General features: G+C 44.7%; 1 protein-coding gene across 1 annotated transcript; it reads right to left on the bottom strand.

The window, feature by feature from the left end:
* Window positions 1-1572: 1572 nt before the first annotated feature.
* On the bottom strand, window positions 1573-2906 carry LOC116679064 (mas-related G-protein coupled receptor member A4-like). Its single transcript, XM_032508794.1, has 3 exons — window positions 2886-2906; window positions 2469-2656; window positions 1573-2104 (listed from the first exon to the last, which is right to left on the bottom strand). The coding sequence occupies exons 1-3, from the start codon at window positions 2904-2906 to the stop codon at window positions 1573-1575; spliced, it is 741 nt and encodes a 246-aa protein (XP_032364685.1).
* Between the last annotated feature and the right edge of the window lie 18053 nt (window positions 2907-20959).

Raw genomic sequence — 20959 nt, 5'->3', positions numbered from 1 at the left:
CAGCTTAATGATGTTGTTCAGGGACATGGGGCAGAAGGAGTCCAGCGTTGAAGGTCTCTGATGAGTAGCTATATGTGAGTTTGCTGATGGTCCAACGCCCCCCCAGACAGCTCTAACCTTGTCCTCAAAATGAGACAGAAAGTGGATGCAGTCAACATTTGAAAACACAGGGACACATTCAGCAGGGACACCAATGTTGTTAAAAGTGTCAAACTGAGCTTTAGGATTGTTCTACAGGAAGATATCAGATTAGTAAAATAAGAGGCTCTGGCATCCTTGATCACTTCATTCAGGTTTATTAAGAGCTCTTTAAGATGCAGGCGATGGACGCTCGGTTCTCCGACGGACACGTCTCAAGCTGCAAAATGGTGTCATTCATCCACGGGGGGGGGGGGGGGGGGGGGGGGGTATTAACAGAGGAGTTTGTCTGATGATGATCAATCATTAAACGCCCGCGTACGAGCGTCCCAAATAATAACCAAGCTTGAGTCGAATGCGGCTGAACGTTTTTCAACGTGAGCAGGCAGAGGATCCTCGTTACAAACAAGATCAAATAAGATGCATCTGTGATCACTAACAAATACATTTTTGAAATTATTACATTGTAAAAAAGTATGTTTATACCATAAGAAAAACAAGATGAAGTGTATATCCTTTGCTGTGTGTAGGACCAGAGACATGCTGAGTACAATTAAAAGATTCAGTGATATTTACACGTTCAGAAGCATGAATATTAAAATCACCAACAGTAATAACTCAGTCCAGCTTAATAATGAATCATAAGAAATCAGAACAATCAGTAAGAAAAGAGGCCACCGGCCCTGAAATACAACAAAATGTACTTGAAGGACCAACTTTAGTAGTCTGTAGTTCAGAAGAAGAGGACGTGGCAGATGAAATGTTTTTTAAAAACCACAGCGAGACCTCCACCTCGGCCCGTGGGTCTCGGTGTGCTGATCTACGTCCCGTCCACAGGACGGAGCTCCTTCAGGTGATAGTAGTCCAACTCCCCACTGCCATGTCTCCACGAGCAACATGAAGGAAGAAAATAAATCACGGATCACTGTGGGACATAGCAGGACACTACAGAGTTAGTAAGGCGTAGCAGGGCATGGCAGATGATTAAGAACTGGTGCAAGGGAAACCTCAGCCAGTCCTATCAGGGTTGGTAGATGTATCTGAAAACTACGAAGAGAACTAAAGAAGAGAACAGAACTTCAAAGCAGAAGTAGAAGAAGCAGCAGAGACAACAGTCCATGCAGAAAAGACAAGAAGCAAGAACCAAACAGTCAGGAAGTAAAGGAACGTCTGATTTGAACCAAAACAACATCATGTGTAAGGATAGCTTAGAATGATAGCATATGCTAGCCGGGGTTAGCATTGATAAGCATTCGGGTTGCCCGGTGTGTGTGGATGGTCATGTGATACGTGTTGTCAGACGTGATAACATGCACGGAGATTAGGTCTGCTGCTGGAGATAAGACTATTGGGTGCATGGAGATCTTTGAGATTTTTGTCTTCAAATGCCTCTGACAAATGGTAGCAGGGTGGATGGAGCCTGGGTCCGTTTTTCTAGTTCACACCGTTGTTTTCCAGACTCCTGAGACCTCTGTCTTCTACTCTGCAGCAACGCACAGAGGACAAGATCTTGTCTAGGGCCCCTTTCTTCATGAAGATATACAGAACCATGTCTACAAGAGGATTCAGCTTAAGAAACACCGAAGACACGTAGAAGAGAGTTTTAGTTAGTGATCGGTCTTTTGTGTATCTCACTACCATTATCAAAATGATGTTGGGCAGGAACAGCAGCATGTAAATTAGCAGAACCAGGACCAAAGTTCCTACAATTCGTTGTTTTTCGTCAGGCAGGACGGAGACGGAGGCAGACAGGGCTCTGAGAGTCGCACAGCAGAAGAACAAGAGCAGTGGGAGGGGAAGGAGCAGGAAGACAATGGCAATCATTTGGGGGACGTTGAAGTTACCAACAAAAAATAGAGTGAAAAGGTAGAGAGAAGGAAGGACCCAGGCCAGGACACAGATCACCACGGTGGACCGGATGGTTCGTCTGCAGCGGTACCACAGGGGGAAGACGATCAGCAGGTACCTGGAATACAACATCAACACTACAGTCAGACACAGAAGGAGCTCCACATGCTGGACCAACGTGGTCTCATCAACAGGTTTGGGGGATATTTTACAAAAATGGATGCACAACAATTCCTATGATGTCTTACAAGATTAGACAAAAACTGTCAGTCGCATCAGTTGAGTTCAACCGACAAAACGACGCTCAAACGACTTTGAGCGTTGTATCAAAGTCTGATCTCCTGTCGAAAACTGTTTGTTCCTGCTGTTAAAATGCATGCATCTCAATTGTCTAGACACAGAAGGAGCTCCACATGCTGGACCAACGTGTTCTCATCAACAGGTTTGGATGCACAACAGTTCCTATGATATGAGACCGGTACCTTTCCAGGGCGATGCACACCATGAAGCCCACACTGGTCATAAGACTGTAGTTGTAAACACTAACGTAGGCAAGGTATATCATGGGGCGGTGAGGATGGACCACATCACAGATCATGCAGCAGAGCTGGATGAGGTCAGTAACCAGAAGGTTGATGACGTAGATGGGAACGACGTGGTCGCTGCGTACCTGAAACAAATCAGAGGAAATCTCAACTCTCTGCTCAGCCGGCTTTATCTTTCATATTTCTCATCAAAGTCTTTTGTTCTGTCAGAAACACATTCTCATACGCAAGAACTCCTCAAATACTGACCCTTGGTCAGCCCCCATACCGTGTAGTCTTTCAACATGCAGGGTGAAACCACTTAGAGTTAGGGAAAGATCAGGGATGGGGCTACAACCTGGAGTACATGTGTACATCCTTCTCAAAGATCTCCATGCACCCAATAGTCTTATCTCCAGCAGCAGACCTAATCTCCGTGCATGTTATCACGTCTGACAACACGTATCACATGACCATCCCTACACACTGGGCAACCCGAATGCTCATCAATGCTAACCCCGGCTAGCATATGCTATCATGCTAAGCTACCCTTACATATGATGTTGTTTGGGTTCAAATCAGACGTTACTTTACTTCCTGACTGTTTGGTTCTTCTACTCCTGATGGGGCTACAAACTGTACATGGAAGTGACCCCCCTGGACAAGAAGAGGATATACACACACAGACACACACAGACATGCAGACACACACACACACACACACACACAGACACACACACACACACACAGACACACAGTAAATAAACACGTGTCGTTCCTATGTTCCCACCACAGAGTAGAGAGCGTAGATGGCGACGAGGGCAGAGGAAGGCCGATGCAGATGATGATGTACGTCACCACATCTGTGATGATTCTAGCTTTGGCGTCATCTAAGGAGCCGTTGGTGAATCACTGAAGAAGATGCTGTTGGTGAAATTACTGGAGAAGGTGCTGGTGGTGTAATCACTGGAGCCTGGAGGAGGTTGGATCATAGGGTAGGATGCCTAAAGTGGAATATCCACAATTTTTGACTGTTGGAGTTGTAGTTGGAAAGGTGGGGTGGTGAAGTTGCTGTCATCTTCTATAGTGCTGATAACGTCCATGTTTCCAGAGGGTCACCTGTAGGTAAGGAGATTAGATTATAGAAAGGGACATTTGGAATCACAACATTTTGGAATAAATCAACATTTTATCATGAAAATATCCCAGGGACCTTATTAAGCAGATTTGTAGTTTTACCGGCCCTGTTCACACGGAGATCTCTTTCTAAGAACTCTGGCAGAGTGGAGATCTTTGGAAATATTGGTTTGCACGTAAACTGAGACAAAGGAAGAGAGGAAGTGATTCTGATTGGCTAACGGGGGTTGAGTTTCTTATTGCCACCAACAGGTTTGGCTCTTGATCCGAACACAATGAAGTGCACGGTGTCATTGTTGACATCTTTTCTGAGTGTTTCGTGGCGTCTTCCATGGGGGGGGGGGGCTGGTGGCCGACCTGACTTGCTCGGTCAGTAGGCGGGCACTGCCGGCATCCAGACTCAAATGAGCAATCTGATTGGTGGAGAGCTAACCCGGAAACGAGGAGCAGGACGAGCGAGACGAGAACCTCTCAAAATCTGTCAAGAGATGAAGATTCAACAGCTGTGTGTGTGTGTGTGTGTGTGTGTGTGTGTGTGTGTGTTGTGTGTGTGTGTGTTGAGATGAAGACAGATTCCGCAGCTGTGTGTGTGTGTGTGTGTGTGTGTGTGTGTGTGTGTGTGTGTGTGTGTGTGTGTAAGATGAAGATTAACCCTTGTGTGGTATTAGGGTCAAACTGACCCATTTCCAATTTGAAGAAAAACGGAACAAGTTCCATGTTTTCTAACGGAAAGTCAACGGCCTTACCTTATTTTCTGTGATAAACATGTGTTCCTGCCTCAATTCAGAAATGTATTCTGGACATGACCAATTGTGTTGTTTCCATAGTGGATTTTTAACCTGAATTTTAACCTTATGATAAAAAAGGAACCCCACTTCCATTTGTAATTGTGTTCTAGTAGAGACTGATTGCATTCCCTAAACATAGATGTTGTGTCAATTGTTTGAAATTGAGATAAAGACAATATTTGTCAATAGATTATGAAGTAAAACCCCAAATAAATCGGTCTGACGGCCTTTTCTGCCGACGGTCGGCCGTCTGGTTGGTGTGTCAGGACCCAAAGACTGAAGACTGGGAGAGGAGGACCATGACCCCCGTCCCTTGTTAATTCTACAACCAGACTTATTTCTCAGAATCAAAATGAGAAAGATGAGTTGGATAGATCACAAAGTGTTTAGATGAGTTGGAACATTTCACATGACGAGGGATTTCCCCGAGGGTTGGGGACTTCCTTTGAAGTTAAAAAAAACTCTCACCACACACACACACACACACACACACACACACACACACACACATTCCAGTAATGTAACTATGAGGAAGCATTTAGCGTGACAGTGTTGAGGAAAAACTCTTTAAGGGAGAAACCGGAGACGTCACCAGGGACCTTAGGGGGTTAGGGTTAGGGGTTAGGGTTAGTCTAGGGGGTTAGGGTCAGGGTTAGGGGGTTAGGGTCAGGGGGTTAGGGGGTTAGGGGGTTAGGGTCAGGGTTAGGGGGTTATGGGGTTATGGGGTTAGGGTTGGGGGTTAGGGTTAGGGGGTTAGGGTTAGGTTAAGGGGTTAGGGGGTTAGGGTTTCGGGGTTAGGTTTAGGGGGTTAGGGTTAGGGTTAGGTTTAGGGGGTTAGGGTTAGGTTTAGGGGTTAGGGTTAGGGGTTAGGTTTAGGGGGTTAGGGTTAGGGGTTAGGTTTAGGGGATTAGGGGTTAGGGTTAGGTTTAGGGGGTTAGGGTTAGGTTAGGGGTTAGGGGGTTAGGGTTAGGGTTAGGTTTAGGGGGTTAGGGGGTTAGGGTTAGGGTTAGGTTTAGGGGGTTAGGGGTTAGGGTTAGTTTAGGGGGTTAGGGGGTTAGGGTTAGGGGTTAGGTTTTAGGGGTTAGGGGTTAGGGTTAGGTTTAGGGGGTTAGGGTTAGGTTTAGGGGGTTAGGGTTGGTAACAAGCGTTTTGGGGACATTAGGGAGGTGTTTTTATTCCTCTGCAGGACGTAGCTGGACATTTATCATCTAGAACAGAAGAAGTGCAAACAGTCCTAGAATATGAAATGGAAACCGTAACGAGCACACGGCTTCGGGCTTTTCACTTTTCCATCGGAGAGTTTTGAGTTTGAGCTTCAAAAACAATTCCAAAAAGAAATTAAACCAAATGGTGAAAAACAAGAATTATAGAAGAAAACGACAAATAAGAACGTCAGTAAATAAGAAAGTAGTTTTCTTTACACTGATTAAATAAGCAGTAAAATTAAGTTTATCAACCCAAAGGTCTGAGGTCGTTAGAGCTTAAATATTTGGAGTAACATGAACTTGCAGTTTCTTGGTTTACCGTTAAATTAAAGATTTAATTAAACCAACTCAAATATCAGGTGCTATACATGCACTAATGCCCCCCCCCATGTATAAAAACATAGTATTTCCAGTTAACAAAACTTCATTTGAATCAAAAAATAAGAGTTAACTGAACTCAAAAGATAGTAAATGTTACTGGTACTCAACAGTTTTAAGTAAGAACTTCTGAAGTTGACATTACTTATTCCAATTAATTAATTTGAGCGTTTGGGTTTTCAGTTCAGGGATTTCCATTTTTATTTTAAGGTTCAGCATCCGAGAAGAATGAAAGTAAAAAAACAACTTTTTATCAGATCCAACGACTCATGTTCTTCATCTATTATCTGCTCTTCTTCATCTATTAGCTGCTCTTCTTCATCTATTATCTGCTCTTCTTCATCTATTATCTGCTCTTCTTCATCTATTATCTGCTCTTCTTCATCTATTAGCTGCTCTTCTTCATCTATTATCTGCTCTTCTTCATCTACTATCTGCTCTTCATCATCTACTATCTGCTCTTCTTCATCTATTATCTGCTCTTCTTCGTCTATTATCTGCTCTCTTCCCCCCACGGTGTCCCCTACTCACCGGCTCTTGTCCCGATGTCGTTGTCTCCAGCTTCATTCAACAAACCGTTGTGTGCCACTAGGAGACTGTCTCTGCAGAGGAGACCTGTCTCCCCTGGTCTAACCTGTCCCGCCGGTCTAACCCGTCCCCCAGGCAGGACCCTCATGTCTCGATACGTCAGCACGCAGCAGGAGGTCTAAAGGCTGGCATCCAGCTCACTGTTTCTCAAATGGTGGTAGGCGTACCCATAGGGGACCTGGAGGACTGCAGGGGGTACGTGAGATTTTAGCAAAAGGTTATCCCAAAAAACTATAATTATAAATGAATTTAGTCAAATTTTCTTGACATTTGAAAAGTAACATTTAAATGTTCTTCAATTAGAAGGTTGTTAAGTGAGTCAATCGTTGCTGGCGCTGTATTAAAATAAAAATATAAGTGTCAAGATATGCAGGAAATGGTGAAGAGCAGGCAAAGTTTATTTTTAGATTTATGAATCCAAAAATGTCTCCAGTGTAGATCTGTCTCCAGTGTAGATATGTCTCCAGTGTAGATCTGTCTCCAGTGTAGATCTGTCTCCAGTGTAGATCTGTCTCCAGTGTAGATATGTCTCCAGTGTAGATCTGTCTCCAGTGAATGAGCCCTAAACTCCACCTGTGGTCTTCTGTTTTAGGGAGTTTTATTGCGTAGGACCGCCAGAGGAACAGCAAGGTGTGTGAAGGCGATCTGTCTGTATTGTATTATGTCGTTATATGAGATATAGGATTAAAATAATCGATTCATAAAGCTACAGAGCTGCAGGTGCGTTTCTTTATCAGCTGTTACTGTAAACAGGTTTTTTCCCCCGTGGTTTTCTCTTGTTACGGCCAATGATGCTTCAGGGCTTGTTAATGTGATTCATTTCCTTTTGTTAAACATGTCTACGACATGAATTATTACACTAAAGTGACAGCTCGTCTCGGGAGGAAATAACTTCTGTCTGGTTTCACATGGCAGACGTCATCGTTGATTCAGACTGTCGGCAGTGAGGTTGAACACTTAAAACAATTCAACAGAATTGTGAAATATTCGGCCTCGTGTTATGAGCAGAACTAAACTATGGTTTGGGGAACAAAACAAGGAGATGGTGGTGCAAAGTTCTCCTGGAAAACCTTCCTATGATGTGAGTGTCTATGAAATTATTAAGGCTTCACTTTATGTTTTTTTATACATATGAATATATATATATATATATATATATAGCCTACATACATACATACATATGAATATATATATACACTACCGTTCAAAAGTTTGGGGTTACATTGAAATGTACTTATTTTTGAAGGAAAAGCACTGTACTTTCCAGTGAAGATAACTTTAAACTAGTCTTAACGTTGAGGAAATCCACTCTCTACATTGCTAATGTGGTAAATGATATTCTAGCTGCAGATGTCTGGTTGTTGGTGAACATCTCCATAGGTGGATAGAGCAACTACCACTCCAGTGGTCTAATGGTCCAATGTGTTTGCTCATTGGCTCAGAAGGCTAATTGACGATTAGAAAACCCTCGTGCAATCATGTTCACACATCTGGAAACAGTTTAGGTCGTTACAGAAGCTCCAAAACTGACCTTCCTTTGAGCAGAGTGAGTTTCTGGAGCATCACATTTGTGGGGTCAATTAAACGCTCCAAATGGCCAAAAAAAGAGAACTTTCATCTGGAACTCGACAGTCTGTTCTTGTCCTTAGAAATGAAGGCTATTCCATGCGAGACATTGCTAAGAAATTGAAGATTTCCTACAACGGTGTGTACTACTCCCTTCAGAGGACAGCACAAACAGGCTCTAACCAGAGCAGAAGAAGAAGTGGGAGGCCAGAAGATAAGGACATTAGAGTCTCTAGTCTGAGAACCAGACGCCTCACAGGTCCCCAACTGGCATCTTCATTAAATAGTACCCGCTAAACACCAGGGTCAACATCTACAGTGAAGAGGCGGCTGCGGGATTCTGGGCTTCAGGGCAGAGGGGCAAAGAAAAAAGCCATATCTGAGACTGGCCAATAGAAGAAAAAGATGAAGATGGGCAAAAGAACACAGACACTGGACAGAGGAAGACTGGAAACAAGTGTTGTGGACGGATGAATCCAAGTTTGAGGTGTTTGGATCCCAAAGAAGAACGTTTGTGAGACGCAGAACAAAGTAGAAGATGCTGGAAGAATGGCTGACGCCATCTGTTCAGCATGGTGGAGGTAACATGATGTCTGGGGGTGCTGTGGTGCTGGTAAGGTGGAGATGTGTTCAGGGTAAAAGGGATTCTGAATAAGGAAGGCTAGCACTCCATTTTGCAACGCCATGCCATACCCAGTGGACAGCGCTTGATTGGAGCCAGTTTCATCCTACAACAGGACCATGACCCTGAACACACCTCCACATGGTGAAGAACTATTTAGAGCAGAAGCAGGCAGCTGGTCTTCTATCGGTGATGGAGGGGCCAGGCAGTCCCCAGACCTGAACCCCATGGAGCTGTTGTGGGAGCAGCTGGACCGTATGGTACCAGGAAGTGCCCATCCAACCAATCCCACTGGTGGAGCTGCTTCTGGAAGCGTGGGGGGGCATTTCTCCAGATTACCTCAACAGATTAACAGCTAGAATGCCAAAGGTCTGCAACGCTGGAACTGCTGCAAATGGAGGATTCTTTGATGAAAGCAAAGTTTGATGTAAAAAAAATCTAATTTCAAACACAAATAATTATTTCTAACCTTGTCAATGTCTTGACTCTATTTTCTATTCATGTCACAACGTATGGTGGTGAAGAAGTGGGACTCTTCAGGAAAACACTAAATTGTTTGGGTGACCCCAAACTTTTGAACGGTAGTGTATATACACATTTTTTTAATAGAGTGGGACTCAGACAGCATAGAGACCAGTTGGTTAATACAGATGTTGAATAGAGGACCCAGACAGCATAGAGACCAGTTGGTTAATACAGATGTTGAATAGAGGACTCAGACAGCAGCCCTGTTCTGTAGGGGGCAACAGAACCAGATCGTCTGCATAGAGCAGGAAGTTCAAGTTGTCTGTCTCTCTGTGATGAGAGAGCCTCCGGCGGGTTTTCTTTCTGACAGGTTGATGTGAGTCTGACGCCTCTTTTCTTTGGGCCCTGGTATTTTTCTCCCAAGTGGCCTTTGAGGTTTGAGTTGCGTGTCGAGATGGATCGACCTGTTCCTCCTGCTCTGCTTTCTCCTCTCAGGGTACTTTCACTTTTCCTGAAGTCACGTTGGCAGTGACGTGCGGTGATGTCAGTAAGAGGGTAGGCACTGAGTTATGAAAGCCAGATTACCTAATTTATTGTTTAGGCTAATAATCAAAACGTTACGCACAAGCGCGGCACACACGCGCGGTCGATAGCAAGACATTTCCAATTAATCTATCAATCAAAATCAATCTAATGTAATTATATAACACTTTACAGCAACCAGCAGGCTACGGTGCTTAACAGAATGAGTATAATTACATCATCCAATAGAAAGAGTGAACATAGAAACAGTATAATGACGTCATCCAATAGAAAGAGAGAACATAGCGAACAGTAAAATCAGAAAAGGTCTCAAAGAAACAAAAGAATGAAACTGTCCCACCACAGCTACGGATTAAAAGCCTGACTCAACAGATATGTCTTGAATTTGGACCTAAAAAGAGCCACATCTGTAATAGTGCGAATATCGGGGGGGTCAGGCCCGGCCCTAAACAATTTGGTGCCCTAGGCAAGATTTTAGGTGGCGCCCCCTTGCATCACTGTACAGTTAACTGATGTTAAAACTAACAGATAGCGCTCGCTATTTATTGATTAGCCAACTATGTCATGCTAACGGCTAATGCTATTATCGATCATTGTTCTGCAACAGCAACATAATATCATTATCATCATCACCTTTACTGTAACATTACCTCTGTCTTTGCCACGTTTTTCCTCCTCTTCTTCTCTTTTTTTCCTCCCCTGGGCACCAGACAGTTTAGGACGCTTTGACATTATGAGATTTAGATGCAGGTAAAAGAAGTTGGGCTTGTATTTTTTTTAATTAAGGTGACGTTATCAGGGCTGCCAACTTTTCCAAAAACCTTGGAGTGAGATTTGGGGGGGCCAACCGATATTTTGCCGCGTACAAAGCAATTTCTTTGGGTCTTCATCCTTTAGGGTTTAAATTGGGATTTGTAAAAAAAATTGAAAAAAAACAAACATTAAATGGCACTTTCTGGAGAGTTTTTTCGCAAAATGGAGAGATCAAGACATCAAGTCTTACATGATATGTGCAAAACTGTAGGGTTAAGAACCTTGCATTGTTGTAGTATCAACAGGTTTTAGGGCATTCAGCATTTACATTATATACATTATTAATTCTTATGATATGAGAACTAACCGGACGATGTGCCAAACATAATGAACAACATGAAGAGACAGGAGCATATGTCAGCAACAGCTGAGAAGATTTGGGTCTATGGTGAACAGGTCCAGGGGTCCCTGCCTGGAGTAGGGACCAGGGACCCAAAGTTAATTTAATGTTGAGGGATCAACTAGACCATTGAAATTCTAAAGAATGAGAACCACTGTTTTACATAAATTCTAATCCTTTAACCTTTGTGCAATGTTCAGTAATGTTTTGCCCTCATCCTCTGGGCCCCAAAATATAACTACTCCTATCTCTGTTGTCCGAGATTAGGAGAGTTGTAATATAGTCTGCTGTGCATGTCATTGCTCCGCTGATAAGGTGGATCTCACTCAGACCGTCTGACAGACATAGAGGCTCATTCGGGTCTCTGGTCTCTGACAAAGTTTAGAGGAGGCTGTACGCTGCTCATTATCGGAGGTCTACGCACGGATCCAACGCGTCACTGTCCACAGCAGAGCGGGTCCACCAGCCGCAATGCTCACCTCTAGCTTTACAGAGAGAGTGGTCACGAAGCGACGGACGGTCTGTGATGCTCAGAGCTCATACCTGAAGCTGGGGAAATGCACCTGGGATGGATCGGGAAAAAAAGGTTCTCATTTTGCGACAGTTTGAAACTTCCACAGACAGGGAGCGCTCTTGAACCCCTCACAGTCTCTGAAAGCACAACTAGTCGATCACGAGCGGCTCAACAGCCAGATCTATAGATAACTTATCTTCAGAAATTTGACCGACCGGGCTGACACTTCAGCGTGAGAAATCGGGGGGGTGGCGTGTGAGCGTGTGAAACCGGTCAAATGCGTGTGTCTCACGGCCACTGCGTGAGAGTTGGCAGCCCTGCCGTTATAGGTACAGCACAGGCCGGGCGCCCCCTGGAGGTTTGCGCCCTTAGCATTTGCCTATACTGCCTAAGCCACAGGCCGGCCCTGGGGGGGTAACTTGTTCCAGAGTCTCGGGGGAGCAACCGCAAAAGCCTGACCCCCCCCACCGTTTATACTGGACCTTAGGACTTCTAAAACCAGCTGATTTGAAGACCGCAATGACAGTGTGTTCCTGAAAAGTTAAGATTTCAGACAAATACTCTGGGTGACATATTCTCTCTCTCTCTCTCTCTCTCTCTCCATCTTTGTTCTAATTATTGCACAGCGGCCAGTTATGTTTGTCAGTCCCAGTCAGCAACAATGAAAACACACACTGCTCAACTGAATATGAAGGCAGATGGCTAGCAGCATTAGTTCAATCCCACTAAACCCAAAATATTTTCTGACTCACCAGTCGGTAGATTTGTACATAAAATCCATCCGACGCGTCCTCGTGAAGGCGTCGATCCCAGCGTTGTAAAACTCGTCTTTACGGGCCTTCAGTTCGCATCGTCTCTGACTCTCAATAGACAGAATGGCTAGGCTGAAAGACCTGCTGGCCCGGTCCGGTTCCGACTGGATGTTTTGATCCGTTTCAGGGTGGAAAATGTGCGAAGCTGTAGTTGCCGGTGTTATATGAGCTGACGGCTTTTCCTGCTTGGTTAAAGCTGCGGGCAGGTTGTTCAGATCCAGGACCCCGTAGAGGTCCAGCCGCTGACTGTTCAGATCCAGGACCCCGTAGAGGTCCAGCCGCTGACTGTTCAGATCCAGGACCCCGTAGTGGTCCAGCCGCTGACTGTTCAGATCCCAGGACCCCGTAGAGGACCCGCCGCTCACTGTTAGCACGGCCACATAGCCACATCTCTTCTTCCGTACCAGTCAGTTTGAAACGATGCGACGAGTATTTGTCCCTTTTGCTGCAGTAGTCCATTTAAGGCTGGCGTAGACCTCCATCTAAGGCTGGCGTAGACCTCCATCTAAGGCTGGCGTAGACCTCCATCTAAGGCTGGCGTAGACCTCCATCTTGCTATTACACTGTAAGCAATTGCTGTAAATTTACAGCCAATTTTCAACACTAAAATACAGTTTTCATGTTAAACAGTTTAGTACTGTAGTTAGCAATGCATTGTGGGCTGCTTAACTTGGAGCAACAGGACCGAGGCCCTAAACAGTATGCTGATGTTTTAAATTACAGGACGCTACAGTATTTTTTGGAGACTGAGCGTTGACCGGGGAATTTGGAGCCCGGTCAGAAGTTTGATGCAACGAACAGTGTGTTCTCCATCAACATTCACCGGGTCATGCTACAAATCAAACGGTAATTCAAATCTTATTCATTCCTATCATCATTGAGGTTTAGATTTGAATAGCCAGTTTATTACTTTTGGGTGTTTTGTTGTTTAATTTTGGTAACATTAGCCGAACGCCTACATCCGAGGAACAACACGTGCTAAACGGTAAGCGATGCTAATCGATAGACCGAGGCAGCAAGAAAATAGCATTAGGCTAATAAGCCTACATCTTGCCCGGTGATTGGTTTATTTCAACCAAACCTTAGGATTATTGGAACATCGGCTAATTTGTGTTTGTGTGTTTTACAAAGAGTTGACAAGAAAATTAAGCTAATTGGTTCGGTTAAAGAGAGAAGCTTGAATCCTAAAGGCTTTGCATTTTTCAGTTTGAAAATGAAACATTGGTGTGAAGATATTGCCTTTTTAGACTCCTTGCGAATGCATTTTGGTTTTCTGTCTCTGTGCGCCCCACACCGCTACTTCTCCCAACTGTTTTAGCGTAGCCTAGGCTATAGGCTATTTGTCTAACCGTTTTGCATCCTCTGGGTGATCCGGTGTCACTGAAAAGCAGCCAGCAGCCGTAGCCTAATCAACACTAAGGCATGTTTGGCATGAAAAGGAACTTCTCTAGGTTACTCTCGCCTAGTGTTTACCAATTATTACATTTTTTGTAATTGTTTTCATAAAAATCTTATTATGGTAAGCATGATGTAATTGTTCCCTACAGGTGTCTGCTACTGCAGCTGATGTTGAGACCACTCTCAATCTTCCTGCAAGTCCTCCCCTGATACTGCCTGGTATACGTTTCATTTAGATTCATCGACAGACACATTATATATCATATCGGTCATTCATCTTAACTTTACAAATGTTTACACAAGGTAACATGTAGTCCCATGTTGCTATGACTTGAAGTATCAAGTGCAACAGGGCAAGTCCCATTTAGAGGTTGGGTGATCAGCTTTGAGGGCCGTGTGATCTCTGAGGGCATCTCACCAACATTTGCAACAGAATTTGCCGCTGTGTTTGCAATCTACTACATCTTCAACCTTCAGTATCAAGATGAAGCAGCCTGCACTCTGGAATTCATTCAGAGGTAAAAACCCTTCAGTCCTTGTAATCATTACTCAGTACTGTACACATATGTCATTCATGTCCATTCTATTTGTGAAGAAAGACAAAAAATGTGATTTAATGTACACAAAACAGTATGCTGCTGCAACCCCACTCTGGTCTTATACAATTTGGATTTCAGGCGCTTCATTGGTATGAACCCAGAGAGAGGGACAAAGGCCAAAAGGGACAAGGTTGTCTCCAAGAAGAAAGGTGTGATCGTCCAGAAGAAGACTTCTGCAGTCCATACACACGTCGCATGCTACTGAAAACTTTATAAGAATTAGCTTGTATACTGTACATGCCTGATTGTACAGTTTATTTATGATCCCAAGCATACCGATCTTACAGTCACAAACAATCGACAATCTCAGTCAAGCCCACGCACAACTCAGTACTACACAATCTGACACTTTTGGGGATCTGTAAAAGACGAGACGGAACCTCCACTCTGAGAGGTTTATTAAATCTTTAACTAACACATGGTTGTGGCGTGGTACATGCTAGTGAAATCAACTTACTGGTTTGCAAAAGTTAGCAATGATTTGAGAAATGTACCAACGTGACTTCAGGAAAAGTGAAAGTACCCTGAGAGGAGAAAGCAGAGCAGGAGGAACAGGTCGGTCCATCTCGACACGCAACTCAAACCTCAAAGGCCGCTTAGGAGAAAAATACCAGGGCCCAAAGAAAAGAGGCGTCAGACTCACATCAACCTGTCAGAAAGAAAACCCGCCGGAGGCTCTCTCATCACAGAGAGACAGACAACTTGAACTTCCTGCTCTATGCAGACGATCTGGTTCTGTTGTCCCCTACAGAACAGGGCTGCTGTCTGAATCCTCTATTCAACATCTGTATTAACCAACTGGTCTCTATGCTGTCTGAGTCCTCTATTCAACATCTGTATTAACCAACTGGTCTCTATGCTGTCTGAGTCCTCTATTCAACATCTGTATTAACCAACTGGTCTCTATGCTGTCTGAGTCCTCTATTCAACATCTGTATTAACCAACTGGTCTCTATGCTGTCTGAGTCCTCTATTCATCATCTATATTAACCAACTGGTCTCTATGCTGTCTGAGTCCTCTATTCAACATCTGTATTAACCAACTGGTCTCTATGCTGGCTGAGTCCCTCTCTATTCAACATCTGTATTAACCCTCTGAGACTTGAGGCCATATTTACAGTTTAATTTCCGTCTGGATTTATTTTATAATAACTTGTAAAACATCAACCCTGTTGTCTACAGTCAAGATATCAACATCATTTTTTTCAGGACAAACTGGGTTATTAGAATATTTGGGTTGCAGTGAGGTCACTTGAATGTTAGAAATGGTTGTAGGACCTTAAAGACAAATAAATAAATAAAACGGAACATGAATCTTCCAGATATGTATTGATATCACAGACAGATAAGTAATGAATAAGCCATTTTCCTTTCTAAAACACTTCTCATATGTCTTGGGAGTCACACTGTGAAGAAATAATCATCATAACTTATACAGATGACAAAATACATGCATTATTTCAAAGAAAGTCCAGACGCTTTTGGCCTCCTGACATTTACTTATGCCAATAATCAACATAATAATGTCACATTTATTGATATTACACCCACAGCAATGCTACACAAGCATTTGTGTGTCTAAAACCGTTCTCCTAAATGCTAAAATAAACCTAATAAACATTATAACTCATATAAAGCCCATACTATTTACATTTCTTCAAAAAAAGGCCCAAACATATGCAAAATCTCAAACCAGTGGGGCCAGTTTCCTCTGTAGATATCTATCTTGTGCACTATGGTATCTCTGATTGCATACTAGACTACTCTGACTGGGTGGAGGGCACTATTCACCCTCCATACCATGTTTGTGACGTTGTCCACATTCCATACTCTTTGGCTGACGCAGTCTGCCATATATGGGCATGCTGGTTATATATGCTTCCTTTAGGCAGTATTGTTAAGAAACACTCCATAAACTTTCATTGTTATGCAGATGATACTCGGTTATATCTATCAATCAAGCCGGATGAAACTAATCAGTTAGCTAAACTTCAAACGTGCCTTCAGGATATTAAAACCTGGATGACCTGTAATTTTCTAATGTTAAACTCAGATAAAACTGAAGTTATTGCTCTCGGACCCAAGCACCTCCGTGACGCACTATCCAAAGAGATAGTTACTCTGGATGGCATCACCCTGGCCTCCAGCACCACCCTGGCCTCCAGCACCCCCCTGGCCTCCAGCACCACCCTGGCCTCCAGCACCACCCTGGCCTCCGGCATCACCCTGGCCTCCAGCCCCACCCTGGCCTCCAGCACCACCCTGGCCTCCGGCATCACCCTGGCCTCCAGCCCCACCCTGGCCTCCAGCATCACCCTTGCCTCCAGCACCACCCTGGCCTCCAGCATCACCCTTGCCTCCAGCACCAACCTGGCCTCCAGCATCACCCTGGCCTCCAGCACCACCCTGGCCTCCAGCATCACCCTGGCCTCCAGCATCACCCTTGCCTCCAGCCCCACCCTGGCCTCCAGCACCACCCTGGCCTCCAGCACCACCCTGGCCTCCAGCCCCACCCTGGCCTCCAGCACCACCCTGGCCTCCAGCACCACTGTGAGGAATCTTGGAGTCATCTTTGATCAGGACATGTCCTTTAATTCCCACTTAAAGCAAATTTCAAGGATCGCCTTTTTTACCTACGTAATATTGCAAAAATCAGGAATATCCTGTCTAAAAATGATGCAGAAAAACTAGTCCATGCATTTGTTACTTCTAGGTTGGATTACTGCAATTCTTTACTATCAGGCTGCTCGAAAAAATCCATAAAGACTCTACAGCTGATCCAGAATGCTGCAGCACGTGTTCTGACAGGAACCAGGAAAAGAGATCACATCTCTCCTGTTTTAGCTTCTCTGCATTGGCTTCCTGTAAAATTTAGAATAGAATTTAAAATCCTTCTTCTCACCTACAAAGCTCTTCATGGTCAGGCTCCATCTTATCTTAAAGAGCTCATAGTACCTTACAACCCTAGGAGAGAACTACGCTCCCAGAATGCAGGGTTACTGGTGGTTCCTAGAGTCTCTAAAAGTAGAACGGGAGCCAGAGCGTTCAGCTATCAGGCTCCTCTCCTGTGGAACCAGGTTCCAGTTTGGGTCCGGGAGGCAGACACCTTCTCCACATTTAAGAGTAGGCTTAAGACTTTCCTTTTTGATAAAGCTTATAGTTAGGGCATAGAATCGAATATTGTTAGGGAGTAGTAGTTAGTCACATAGTTTTCAGATTTATCTATCATATAATCAAGAATATAATATAACTAAAGGGAGACTTGGCATACAGCCCGATCCGGTTGGGGAGAGTTCTGGCCCGGCCGGGCTGGAGCTCTCTTTACCTCGTCTCTCTTGGTTTTGTTGTAATAGTTTTAGACAGCTGGGGACTTATTTTGATACACTGAGCTCCTCTCTCCTCTATCTTTCCATCTTTCCATTTATGTGCATCCATGTCCCAGAAATGCGTGTTACTAACCTAGTTCCTAACCTAGTTCCTAACCTAGTTCCTAACCTAGTTACTAACCTAGTTCCTAACCTAGTTACTAACCTAGTTACTAACCTAGTTACTAACCTAGTTACTAACCTAGTTCCTAACCTAGTTACTAACCTAGTCACTAACCTAGTTACTAACCTAGCTCTGGGGAGTCATTCCCCGGAGTCCTTATGTTCTTTTTTCCCCAGCATGTTCCCTCGGATCAGAGAGGCTCCGAAATCAGGGTAGCAGCTGTCGCCATGGTCCCGCTACACGTTCTGTGATGCCATGTTCAACTGCTACACTGCAGTGCCCTGCTACGTCCTGCTGCGTCCTGCTACGTCCTGCTACGTCCTGCTACGCCCTGCTACGTCCTGCTACATCCTGCTACGTCCTGCTACGTCCTGCTACATCCTGCTACGTCCTGCTACGTCCTGCTGTGCCCTGCTACGTCCTGCTGCGTCCTGCTGCGTCCTGCTACGTCCTGCAACGTCCTGCTACGTCCTGCTACGTCCTGCTACGTCCTGCTACGTCCTGCTACATCCTGCTACGTCCTGCTACGTCCTGCTGTGCCTTGTAATGCCGCACAGCGTCCTGCTATGCCATGAACTACTACAAAGAACTTCTACAAACTACTAATTTTTTCTATTTTTGTTATTTCCACTCTTCATTCTAACCCCAACCGGCCCGTCAGACACCGCCTACCAAGAGCCTGGGTCTGGGCCTGGGTCTGGGTCTGTCCCAGGTTTCTGCCTAAAAGGAAGTTTTTCCTCTCCACTGTGGCCCTGTTGCTGCTCTGGAGGAAACTACTAGAACTGTTGGGTCCTTGTAAATTCTGGAGTGTGGTCTATCTGTAAAGTGTCTTGAGATAACTCTTGTTATGAATTGATACTATAAATAAAATTGAATTGAATTGAATTGGTCCCTGTACTTCCGTAAACAGAGAGCAGACACAGAGCAGCGGGATCTAGCGGCATAATTGAGCGAAAACATGATGAATTATGGACATAAAGTGGATCAATCTTGGATGTAACGGTTTAGATTTAATGCTCAACAACCCCGAAAAAGGTTGGAAGTTCCACGCTGGATAGAAAATCACCTGTAGAGGCTAGAGAGACCCGGAAGAGACCTCCGTAACCGGTAACTTGTTAGATTTTAGCCGCAACCTTTGGTGAGTTTCTATGTTTTATGGTTGTTGATTAAACGATGGATCTGAGGTGTTGTTTAGGCTCGTGGGCGAGTCTCTCGGTCTCAGAGGGTCAATAACTGGCCACCATCCTAGAGAAATCAGCAGCACCTGGTCTCAAGCTACATGACTCTGAGATCAGGTTCCTGCTCTATGCAGATGACCTGGTTCTGTTGCCCCCTACAGAACAGGGACTAAAGCTTAACCTGCAATTGCTCGAGCAGTACTGTCAGACCTGGGCCCTGACAGTAAACACACAAAAGACAAAGACAATGACTTCTCAGGAAAAGATTCCATTACACAAAAAACCCCTCTACTTGGTTTGGCCCGGTGATGTCATCCCTGACAACCCCTTTTCCTATAAAAAAGGAAATGCTTAGGCCAGTCCCTCCCCAAACAATTGTCCTGCATGGTGGACCTGAACCAAGGAACAAACGATTGTAAGTATCAACACAGGGAAACCTTTAAACCTGGTTTAAACCTTTAAACCAGGTTTAAACCTGCAACCTCATAAAATGGAACCAAACTAACGACAGCCGTGTGTCTACTTACTGTAACTAATGACCTGTTTGGGACAAGTGGTGAGCAAACGCACCTCATCACACACCCTCTAAGTTCAAGTTCAGGTTCAAGATCTTTATTTGTCCTCGAGGGGAGATTCCTTTTGCTGCAGCAGCAAAGACGTTGACAGACAGTACATGACAACAAAGACGACATTAATTAAAACTACAGGGTCCGACCAAACGGGGAAGTGAAGACCACAACAACCTAACCCTTTAACCCATATTGTTCTCCCTCTCTCTCCCTTGGCCTAAAATGCCTAAAAACATAATCTTTAAAAAAACAACAGGTGTGAAAGGGGCCTGAGGGTAAAAAGCAGAGCAGAAGGAGCAGGTCGTTCCTGTCTGCACACTCACCTCATTCTTCAACAGCCAATCAGGAGAGAGATACCTGGGCTAGGGGCCGACTTAAATAGAAGAGGCTTCATCCTCAAATCACATCCACCTGGGGAAGGAACCACCTGGAGACTCATCACAGAGACCAAGACACGAGAGACCGAGAGACCGAGAGACTGAGACACCGAGAGACCGAGAGACCGAGAGACCAAGACACCGAGAGACCGAGAGACCGAGAGACTGAGACACCGAGAGACCAAGAGACCAAGACACCGAGAGAGAAAGACACAGAGACAAAGAGATGGAGGAACTGGTCCAAGCAGGATTTGGTGAGTGTGGGGGGGGCACGGATTTGTGATTCCATGTTGATCGCTAACTTAAACTAAGTTGTCTATCTTGTGTTGTCTCTTGTTGACCAACATTCAGTTTTTCTGGGTCAAATTTTTAAGTGAAAACCTCCTTAACCCCTGGATGGTAATCAGGTCAAAATGACCCATTTCACATTTTTACAAGAAGAAAAATGGAACAAGTTCTGTGTGTGTGTGTGTGTGTGTGGTGTGTGTGTGTGTTGTGTGTGTGTGTGTGTGTGTGTGTGTGTGTGTGTGTGTGTGTGTGTGTGTGTGTGTGTGTGTGTGTGTGTGTGGTGTGTGGTGTGTGGTGTGTGTGTGTGTGTGTGTGTGTGTGTGTGTGGGTGTGTGGTGTGTGTGTGTGTGTGTGGGTGTGTGTGTGGTGTGTGTGGTGTGTGTGTGTGTGTGTGTGTGTGTTGTGTGTGTGTGTGTGTGTGGTGTGTGTGTGTGTGTGTGTGGGTTGTGTGTGTGTGTGGGTGTGTGTGTGTGTGTGTGTGTGTGTGTGTGTGTGTGTGTGTGTGTGTGTGTGTGTGTGTGTGTGTGTGTGTGTGTGTGTGTGTGTGTGTGTGTGTGTGTGTGTGTGTGTGTGTGTGTGTGTGTGTGTGTGTGTGTGGGTGTGTGTGTGTGTGTGTGTGTGTGTGTTTGTTTTGTTTAGAGGTCGTGCTTCATATTGGAGAAAAGCTAGTGGAGCATAAACTGAAGCAGAAGTTAAAGGAGACAGGACGCCGCCACAGAAAGAAGAAAGGGGACCACGGCACGAAGACGGGTGTCGTCTCAAAGTGTGTCCTCACACTCG

The sequence above is a fragment of the Etheostoma spectabile genome, unplaced genomic scaffold (genome assembly GCF_008692095.1).
Source record: "Etheostoma spectabile isolate EspeVRDwgs_2016 unplaced genomic scaffold, UIUC_Espe_1.0 scaffold00009273, whole genome shotgun sequence".
Classification (NCBI taxonomy): Eukaryota; Metazoa; Chordata; class Actinopteri; order Perciformes; family Percidae; genus Etheostoma; species Etheostoma spectabile.
Note: the sequence above shows the minus strand (reverse complement) of the source record. Positions and strands in the feature narration are given on the sequence as shown.

Bases quoted from the DNA above. Each gene is read 5' to 3' on its own strand.
- LOC116679064 (XM_032508794.1), bottom strand. From the start codon at position 2,906: ATGGAGATCTTTGAGAAGGAT. The intron at 2,657-2,885 runs GTACACATGTAC...GATTTGTTTCAG, and splicing joins TGGAGATCTTTGAGAAGGAT to GTACGCAGCGACCACGTCGT. The intron at 2,105-2,468 runs GTACCGGTCTCA...GTTGTATTCCAG, and splicing joins GTGTGCATCGCCCTGGAAAG to GTACCTGCTGATCGTCTTCC.